Source organism: Teleopsis dalmanni, chromosome 2 (assembly GCF_002237135.1).
Source record: "Teleopsis dalmanni isolate 2A chromosome 2, ASM223713v2, whole genome shotgun sequence".
Classification (NCBI taxonomy): Eukaryota; Metazoa; Arthropoda; class Insecta; order Diptera; family Diopsidae; genus Teleopsis; species Teleopsis dalmanni.
In genome coordinates this window covers 103,311,931-103,322,786 of record NC_051847.1, presented here as the reverse complement: position 1 = coordinate 103,322,786, position 10,856 = coordinate 103,311,931, and the positions used below count along the sequence as shown (strand labels likewise).

Sequence of the window (10,856 nt, the reverse complement as noted above, 5' to 3'; positions counted from 1 at the left end):
CATTAAGCTTAACTGGAAGGCTTATGTGGCTTTCATGCTTGCACAAGCAAGTATGGTAAGGGCTAGAAATTGCAGCCCATAGTGAATGTTTGGCTTTATACAAACGGTGTTCGGCCGGATGTCTGGTGTAGTGGCCTTTTCTAAACAGTATATTGTTCAAAGGCTAACCAGATTGCAAAGTTCTGCTTCTGTAGGCGCAACGGGGGCTCTGAGATCATGCTCTGAGCAGGGAGCTAGGCTTTGCCTACCCTGTGGTGTCTTCTGTAATGCTTGGCTACCAGCTTTCGAAGAAAGGACACCAGAACACCTGCTATGTCTATGTCCAGGCCTTTTCAGAACTAGGCCTAAGTTTCTGAGGGCCCCTTCTTCAACATACTCGGTCATATCTCTAGCATTAGCATTGGCCAGATTCTTTACTTTATAAATACCTAGTTATAGGCATTTAAATGTCTAGTTTCTACCTTTATCTTCTCTTTACTACCCATAATTACTAGGATTTGTGGATTCAAAACGACTTTCTAAGCTAATTGAGGAGGATTTGGCCCATCCTCCACCACAACTGGCTTACTAACTAAACCGTTTAAAACATATGTAGTAACATTGTTTGATATTTTTTTTTGTTAGAAGTAACCAATCAATGAATAATATATAAAGTATTCCCTACTATTCTATTTTAGTTATGGGTACAACAATATATCTTATAATTAACATTGAAGTGTCATATTTGAAATACTTATATTATTTACATTACTCTTCTCTAATGGAATTTGGGTTAACTCATTTACATAAAGTTATTGCTCGTCAGTCGGTTTTTCTTTTCGTTACTGCAACACTCCAATTGCAGACGCTCCGCTTTTATATAAATTTAAGTCTAAAATTTTAAGAAATAAATTTAAATAAGTGCGCGCAAAGATTAAATAATAAACATACTTTCTAGTTATCGCGATCTGCGACAGCAGAAGGGTGGTTTATATATTTAATCACAAAATCTATTTCCGAATTTTAATAAAAAACAAATTTAACAAAAACATTATTTTAATGTACCAAAATTGTGTTTTGTTACTAATATGTACGAAACAGCTGATAGAGACAGCATTTGTTTATTTTTTTTTAACGAAAGTAAGAATTTTTAAAGATGGCGTTGCCACAGTGTATATTTCAAATTCTTTTTAAAAAGTTTATAACCTATATATTATTACAATCAGTGATCATCAAACTGTAATTACATTACAAAAAATCAATATTTTATGAACAATTGTAATAGTATTATACAACGACATTCACTATAAAGTAAATTTTATTTTCCTTAAAATATGTATATGCATAAATAAAAATTTACTTTATATATAAATATTTTTTATACGAGATGAATGTTGATATGAAATAAATCGCTAGACATAAGTTATTTTATAAAAATATTAATATTTATATGAAATGAATTGCTCGACATAAGTTATTTTTATACAAAATAATTGTTTATATGAAATGAATTGACTATATTTAAGCTAGAGTTATTTTTAGAATTTATTATGAATAAAAGAAAACAATAGTTGTAAAAATTTAGTCTACGTAAAAATTATTTAAAACAAATAAACAAAGCCAACCGCGAACATACGCACAAACGACACGCAAAACAAAGCCAACCGCGAACACACGCACACACGACACGCAAAACAAAGCCAACCGCGAACACACGCACACACGACAAGCGAAACGAAGCTAACAGCGAACACACGCACGCACTACAAGCAAAACAAAGCTGACAGCAAATTATACTTGTGCGGTTGTGCGTGCATTTAAGCAAAGCAAAGTGTCGTATATAAATAGCGGAGATTTTGTATGAAAGATCACTTAGCACCGGCACACCGAAACGAGTAGTACTCTACTCCAGCGCTAAGTCTTTCTTTTTTGAGAAGCCCATGGTGTTTTGACGCTAAGGCTTAATAAATCAGTAGAAGTAGATTTTATAAACGCCATTGATGTTTTGACGTCTTTGGCTAGAACTAATTGCGTAGCTTTGAAAAAAACCCTTTGATGTTTTGACGTCTTTGGGTAAAAATTATTGAGTAGATTTATAAACGCCATTGATGTTTTGACGTCTTTGGCTAAAACTAATTGCGTAGATTTGGAAGAACCCTTTGATGTTCTGACGTCTTTGGGCAAAAATTATCGAGTAGAGTCAAGCTTAAAATAAATTATCGAGTAGAGTCAAGCTTAAAATAAATTATCGAGTAGAGTCAAGATTAAAATAAATTATTAAAGAAATCTTTTTAATAAATAAAGTTTTTGTTTAAAATAATAAACGGTCTTTTTAACTTTCCTTGGTTTACCAGCTTCGAACTGGTCAATAGAACAAATTTATTGCAACGACCCGGACCACGACTGAGTAATACCTCAGCAAATTTAAAACGACAAATCCGTGTCGTTACATCACTAATTAGTGAAAATGGCCTAAATGGCTATATAACGTTAAATGCAGAAGACATTAAAATAAAAGACCAACCTACAAACAAAACTATAGGTAAGTCGACAACTGAAATAAATATAAGGAAAACACCTAGTGAAATTTGTAATGAACTTTTTTAACAGCCGAGGTTTCGCTCGCCGGATCCCAGAGTCGTCACAAGAATATTTCTTTATAACCCTGAATCTTTTCGTATAATAATTTTAAGACCGGTTAATTTTATTTTAAATTCTTTATTATTTTTTTTTATGATATGTAAATAGTCTGTGTCGTTATTGTGTTGGGTTGGTTTTTGCTTGTTTTTCATACCTCGGTTTTAATGAAATTAACTGTTTTAAAAACTGCGTCGTTCAATTGTTTCAAGACGCTTCCTGTATTTTTGAATACTAGTGGTGATTGGGTTTCGAGTAGTGTACTCTATTGGACAGTTGCTGATCCGCTGTTTGATATTCATGTTGCTACGTCGTTTTATAGTGTTCAACTAAATCCTCGTATAATTGTTTCCGCGTTTTATAGGAATTTCTATTATGTAGATCCCGTTAACCCTTGCTGCGGCACATTTGGCATTTCGAAATGTTCGTGGTAATAAATTTTTAGTTCGCTAATATGAACTCTACTCTCTTTCTGTGTTTGCATATGCTTGAGTTTGATAATGACTGGCGATATAAAATTAACCACCTGATAAGGTCCTGAGAACTAAGACGCCAGTTTTTCAGCAAAATGAGCCTGAGCGTTGGATAGAGGATGCGTTTTAGCTAAAACCATATCGCCAATCTATGGTTTCCATGCCCTATATCGTATATTATAATGCTTGGCTTGGTCTTGGGAAGCTGACTGTAGGTTAAGTTTCACAATTTGTTGTATTTCTTGCATTTCGTGTGGCTTAGTTTCAGGAGGTATCGGTGCGTAGTTTGTTCCAAGTGTGGCTTCATCGAAAAGTGCACTTGAGACCCTGGGGGTTCTTCCGTGTATAATATAAGCTGGACTGTAACCCGTACATGTGGATACACTGGAATTGAGTGCTAACATTATTTCAGGTAGATGCTCGTCCCATTTACGCTGTTCCTGTTCTGACACTTGTGCGATATTGTTTTTAACGTTCGATTGGTGCGTTCAACCGGATTCTCTTGGGGAGTGTATGGTGCTGTAAATTGGTGACGAATTCCAAGATCTTCCAGAAATTGCTTCAATGCTCTACTATTAAACTGTGATCCACTGTCTGTGAGTAGAACCTTTGGGACTCCAACTCTAGCTATTATATTTTCCCGTAATGCCTTCTTCACTCCATTTGTTGTAGCAGATTTGAAGGGGATAACTTCGCTGCCGTGTTTCCTTTGTATGATCGAAGTAGTGCTCCAATGAAATCAGCACAGAGTACTGCCCATGGTTCATTTGGTATTTCCGTTAACATTTTCCCAATTTTTGTTGACTTACTTTATACCGCCCCTTACTAGGTAGTCACCTTGTCGTGGTGTAGGGGCTTATTGTGGACTGAAGCATGTCATATGAAAGTCATGACATGATGACTTTTCATGTGGCATGATTCAGCACACAAACTAAGAACTGCCGCCAACGCACAGGTTGAAAGTAGGTATCTACGATTCCTGATTAGTCGTTGAGGCTAGCTAGTGGACTTTAATGGATACTTGCTAATTAGTCAATCCTTTTAGGAAAGTGCGGCTATCTATCAGACCAATGACTCGCCTTCAGTAGGGTCATGTGTCTGCTGTTTGTGGGTCACCGATAGGCGGGCGGGGGAGAAGAAAAGCTCCCTAGGGTCAGTTCATATTCCAGGTTCTCAAGGCTAGGTCTTGATAGCCTGGTGTATGAACAAACCTATTGCCCCAAACTAACCCCCTAAACTCACAGTGGAACAGCTATGCTGGTGAACTTGCTTGACAGGGTAGAGTCAAGCTTAATAGCGAACTCCATACCAGACCTGGCAAACCTACGGTTTCAATTTGTCCTTCCCATGGGGGCACTCATGGGTAACCAACCTGCATGGTTTAGTAAAACTTGTTTTTTTTATGGATTTAAATACACTCAAGTCTATAGACTGCAATCCTTTAAATGTGCAACATATGGCTTTACAAAGCCAAAACTCATCACTGGCCGAGGGGATACATGGTACCCTCGTCAGTGAACAAATGGACCACGACTAGTTCGACTTGTTGGAGGGGGCACCTGGTCCTCTACCCGACAATCCGGAGGAGATGGACATTCCACTTAGTCAGGAGTTGGCTGGAATGTCCATTTCCTCGGAACAGGAGAGCCTGGTCCAACCAAAAAGACTCAAACAAGAGTGAATCTATCCTGCGCTGGACAAAAAAGGTTGAAGGCTTTACTTGCCAAGGGCATCCCGCTGGAAACAGCAAGGTCCTTGGCAGTAAAATCGGCTACCGCGACTAACAAAGGACAGGCAACACCAAAACGATCCCGATCGGACAGCTCTACACCAACATCAAGCTCCAAACCGACAAAGCGGATTGCATTACAGGGCAAAAAAGTTGATAACAAATCAACAGTGCCTGCAACTGCTTTATCGATTTTCAGCAGGATGAAGGAAGTACAGACCTCACACGGGGGCAAACCTGTTCCCAGTAATGAGGTGGCAACGGTATCTGTGGGGCAGGCTGAGCAGAGCGCTTCTTCCGAAGACATATGTTCAAAGTCTAGTCTAGCAGAAACTGTTCGCTCTAAGAAGATCAGTATACCACCGCACAATTTCCCATAGGGCATTTGGTCCAATGAGGAAATTGGTATGGTGCAAAAATGCATCCTCGACAAGATGTACGAAACTTGTCAGGCTCCTGGGGTAAAGCCTCTCTTCACCGGTTACAGTCTTAAGCCCGAATGGTTTACCATTAACTGTCTGGACGACGAGACTGTAACTTGGTCTAAGGAGACAATCCCACCCTTGAAGCCGTGGGAAGGAGCCCAGCTTAAGATAGTGGACGAGGCAGAAGTGCCAAAGTCTGCTCAGCTTCCAGTCTCACCGTCCTGGCAAAGTGACCGAATTTTGGGACAAATTGAGTGCCAAAATTCGGGCATGCGTGTAAGGGACTGGCGGGTGCTCCACAGGCTTCATAAGCACGATCTCGTCGAGATGGCGATTGCTCTGGACCCTTTATCGTCCGAAATGGTTGGAAAGCTGGGGAATAAAGCCTTTTATGGACTTAGTAGTGCCGTGCTGAGACCTAGACACAAAGGAAACAGAGCAAAGGAAATGGTTGACGATGAAAAACCATCAACATCTGCGGCTCGTGCTTAGTCAAGCAATCAAAAGCCGAAAACGGGTCTCAACTTCGGGAGACCATCATTGAGAGGGGGCAGAATCCGTGCCCAGGGCAGAAAACCTTCTTCTCTCTCTGGTCTCTCTGGTCTACTCTCTCGGACTCAATGACTCAATGCCTTGGTGGAAGAACACTGTCTGCATTTTGTGGCCATCCAAGAACCATGGGCCACAAATGGGTGCATAAGCGGTCTACAGATAAAAACGTGTAAGTTATTCTATGATAGTGTGGTGCATTAACAATTGGTTGAAGGGTAGCAACTCTGGCCGAGTGAGAGAAAAGTAAACGAAGCAAGTTAACAATTGACATTTAAAAGTAAGTTGTTAATTAGAAATTTTTTTAATGAAAATAAATAAATGGTTACTCAAACAGTTCAAGAAGTAATATACATTTTTGTTAAGTAACACGCTATAAATTGGTGACAGCCGACGTATGAAATTACAAAATTTACACAAATTTACGTTACAAGTGAAAAGATGGCGATGGATAACAACGGCACGAGCCCATCATCAAACGCTACTCTAACAGTTTGCAATAGTACTACTCTGAACGATAGTAATCATATGGTAAATCGAGTAGCCGTCAAGGTTCCGCCATTCTGGTCTGACCACGCGAAGATATGGCTTGCTTAAGTTGAAGCGCAATTTGGTGTTGCTGGAATTACTAGTGACACTTCAAAATTTACAACGTTGTAGCAGCCATGTCAAATGTCCTGGTTCAAATATCTGATGCCGTATTGAACCCACCACCTGAAGGTAAATATAGTAATTTGAAAAAGTGCATTCTAGAGCGCTACTGTGAAAGTGAAACTAAGAAAACGCAAAAACTACTCGCAGAAGTCGATTTAGGGGACAAACGACCAACGCAACTTTTAAATGAATTGAGCGTGCTTGCTAAAGACAACGTTACTCGTGAATTTTTGAAAACCTTATGGTTACAACGTTTACCAGCACAAATTAGAGCAATCTTAATGGCGTCTGATGCCGATTTAAACGAATTAGTTAAATTAGCAGACAAAATAATGAAGGTAGGCGAATTTAAACATGTAGCGGCTGTGGCGACATCACAAGTGTCACAAGTATCTAATATTGACAAACGAATAGAGTGCCTCGAGCAGCAAATGAATAGACTTTGCATGAAAGACAACAACTACTGGCGCCGTTCACGATCTTCTTCTGCTAAGCGTCAGAGTTCCAGTCGTCATCAGAAGGCGTTTACTTAAACTGAGGAACAGTTTTGTTGGTGTCATCAAAAGTACGGCGAAAAAGCACGTAAATGTTGCGAACCATGCACTTTTACCAGCAAAACACAAAAAAAACTAAATGCTTCTTTCGGTCCAGCGAGCGGGCCAAAAGTTAGCCATTTTATAGCTCGCCTTTTAAGAGCCGATAATAACTCGAAACAGCATTTTTTAATAGATACCGGCGCAGACGTTTCCGTTCTAGCAGCTCGTCGCTTTGCTAAACAAAAAATGACGAAAACGACGAAGACAACACAACTGTTTGCAGCCAACGGTAGTCCTATACGGACATATGGCGAAAAACGTTTAAAAGTATCCTTGAATTTAAGATGAAATTTTATTTCGACATTTATAGTAGCGGACGTTAACAGTGCCATCATTGGATCTGATTTTTTAAAACACTTCGGTCTTTTAGTTGATGCAAAAGGTAGTAAACTTATTGATCGAAAAACGTTACTTGAGGTAAATGGCATTGCAACACAATCTAATGGGGTTCAAGTACGAGTACATTCTGCCCAGGGACGCTACGCTCAGTTACAACACGAATTTAAGGACTTAGCGATAATTAATGCGAATAAGCAGCCAATTACCACCAAAGTGACACACCATATTACTACGAAAAGTCCTCCAACATACGCTCGTGCTCATCGGATAACCAGAGAGAAGCTAATTGCAGCAAAAAAGGAATTTGAATTTTTAATGGAAAAGGGTATTTGCAGACCTTCTGAAAGTAACTACACTTAGTGAAGAAATCAAACGGTGAATGGCGTCCTTGTGGAGACTATCGTGCATTAAATAATATAACGGTGCTAGATAGGTACCCAATACCGTATTTACATGATGTTACCAACATTTATATGAAAAAACGATTTTTTCAACAATCGATTTACAGCGGGCTTATCATCAAATACCGATCGAAATTTGCGATAAACCCAAAACTGCCATTATAACTCCTTTTTGGCTTTATGAATTCCAATATATGACATTTGGTTCAAGAAATACCGCACAAACTTTTCAACGCCAAATAAACGAGGTTCTAAAAGGCCTCGATTTCATATTTGCATATATAGATGACATATACATAGCATCGAATTCAGAGGAGGAACATGAAAAGCATCTACGAATTATACTGGAACTCCTTCGTCTAGGAAACTTGGCTGTAAACTTTGGAAAATTACAATTTGGTAAGCATGAACAAATTTTTTTAGGGCATAACATCAGCACACAAGCCACCCCCAAAAAAAAATGAACGCTGTACGTAATTTGCCAAAACCTAACACAACTAAACAGCTTAAAAAATGTTTGGGAATGATAAATTTCTATCGCTTATTCATTCCCAAAGCGACGAAAAATCAACAAATATTACAACAATTAATATTTGGTAACAAAAAGAACGACAACAGGCTTCTTAGGTGGACGACCGGATCTGAAAATGCGTTCGAAGAATGCAAGAGCGAACTTGCAAATGCCACGCTATTGAATTTCAAGGCTCCAAATACGAAACTTATAGTCACCACGGATACATCGGACGAGGCAGTCGGTGCAGTCTTGCAACAGGTTGTAAAAAACCAAGTACAACCTCTCGGTTTTTCTTCGAAAAAAGTCACGTCTCCTCAAAAAAATTACAGCGCCTACGATCGTGAGTTAACAGCAATATATCAGGCAATAAAGCATTTCAAATATGCTCTTGAAGGCAGAGAATTCGTAATTCTTACTAACCATAAGCCAATCATTTTCGCTTTTAAGCAGAAAACTGAAAACGCATCGCCTAGAAGAGTGCCATAACAGTTTACAATAAGGAATTGAGAAAATCGAAGAGGGAATCATGGAGGAAGCACTGCGATGAGATTGAAACACTTTCGGCGGCTGCGAACACTAAAGAAGGCTGGCGGAAGCTTTACGGAAAGTCTGGAGGCAACGGGACAGCTTTTGCTGGACATTCATTTTCCAGGCTGTGCCATTCATACTGAGACTACGGAAACCATCGAGCATACTCGTTTCTTGTTGGTTACACGTAGAGATCTTTCACTAGCTCATAAAATCTTCACAGTCAATAAAACTAAATGGGCCATTACCACTTTCAGACCGTTGAAATCACCTGGTATCGACAATATACAACCGTGTCTTCTTCAGAAAGGCGTTGATATATTATCACAGGTATTAACAAACGTATTTAGAATAAGTCTAGAGCTAGGCGTGATACCTAAATATTGTACAAAGGCTAGGGTAGCTTTCATACCTAGAAAGCCTAGAATCATAAGATTCTAGATCAATACATCAGGGAAGTCTACATCAAAGCTTCACTTTTACATATTGAACAGTATGCTTATCAGTCGGGCAAATCGACCGAGACCGCTACACACAGTCTAATAAGTAAAATCGAGAAGGACTTAGACGGTAAGGAAATAGCTCTCTGCACATCGGTTGACATTACAGGAGCTTTTGATAATGCAACATTCAGATCAATTGAGAAAGGAATGGTCAGGAAAGGAATACACAGACTGATCATAACATGGATTCTCAATATGCTGAAAAATAGGACGATAATCTTTGAAATGGGGGTGAAGAGATTAACGTCAAGTCAACCAAAGGATGCCTTCAAGGAGGCGTTCTATCACCGCTCCTATGGCTTTTGGTCATTGACGAACTCCTACAGGTTCTTAGTGACCTCGGTTATGAAGTTTAGGGCTTTGTAGATGATCTGGTTATCCTGGTTAGAGGCAAATCTGATTCCACCATATCCGATCGTATACAACTAGCTCTTGACATCACTCAAGATTGGTGTCAACAGAAAGGACTCTCGATTAATCCAGATAAAACAAACGTAGTACCCTTCACCAAAAGAAGGAAGATGAGCCTAGGAACCCTAAAGTTAGGGGCAGTGACGACGCGTGCCCTATCTGGAAGGGTGTGCGGCCCTTCTTTAATGTTGTTTTTACATGTACCAATTATATTAAAATATATGAGATCTTTTATTAATAATAACTATATTATATAAGGCAATAATATAGTCGCAATATTATATTAACAATTCATTAACAAAAGAACATATTAAACAAATTAAATTAATAATTTATATATAAATTTAATATGGAAGAAACAAAACTTTTTACATAATTCTCGTAACATCAAACCAACTTTTTTCAAACAAAAGAGTTTTAACTCAGAACCATACATGTTTATCCAGTGATCAAACAAAATCAAACCCACTTGCAACGTACAAGTGTGCGCACAAGTACTCCGCACAGTAAGAACAGAAATTTGTGGGTGCTACTGTTAAAAGGGGAGAGACGAAATGTGATAGAAATGTATGCTGAGATGAGCTGCAAACTTCAGCCGCTCACGCAACCACTTTGGCAAATCATTATGTTGGATTCGTTGATATTCGAATACAACAAAAATTCACTCTCATACAATTCCCACTATATAAATCTCTATCTCTGATATTACGAATGGGAGCACACGCACATTATTTTGTTCATATGCAACGTATGAATGTGCTGCCAACTTCTTTGCACACAAAGGGGAGAGACGAAATAAAATAGAAATGTTCTGTGATTTGAGCTGCAAATATATGAGCACAACTAACAAGTATAGCAGCTAACAGAAGCAAATTGATTGAGTTTTCATAGACAATTATATTTAATTGTTTTTGCTAAAACTTTAAAAAAATATATATGGAAATGTAATAAATAATAATAATTCTTGATGTGAAGATACTTAATAAATTTATATTTCAATGTTATTTGACATTTTGGAAATTATGTTAGGGTGTTCACCGCACACCTCCGCACCTTAGAGCAATCGTCACTGGTTAGGGGACACTGACTTAATACTATCAGAGGAAATTAAATATCTA

General features: G+C 38.5%; 2 protein-coding genes across 2 annotated transcripts; both read left to right on the top strand.

Annotated features, from left to right (window-relative positions):
- Positions 1-6,457: 6,457 nt before the first annotated feature.
- LOC119675249 lies at positions 6,458-6,979 on the top strand. Its single transcript, XM_038086438.1, has one exon. The coding sequence runs from the start codon at positions 6,458-6,460 to the stop codon at positions 6,977-6,979; it is 522 nt and encodes a 173-aa protein (XP_037942366.1).
- Positions 6,980-7,228: 249 nt separating this feature from the next.
- LOC119675248 lies at positions 7,229-7,741 on the top strand. Its single transcript, XM_038086437.1, has 2 exons — positions 7,229-7,301; positions 7,353-7,741. Exons 1-2 carry the CDS (start codon positions 7,229-7,231, stop codon positions 7,739-7,741), a joined length of 462 nt encoding a protein of 153 aa, XP_037942365.1.
- Positions 7,742-10,856: the final 3,115 nt, after the last annotated feature.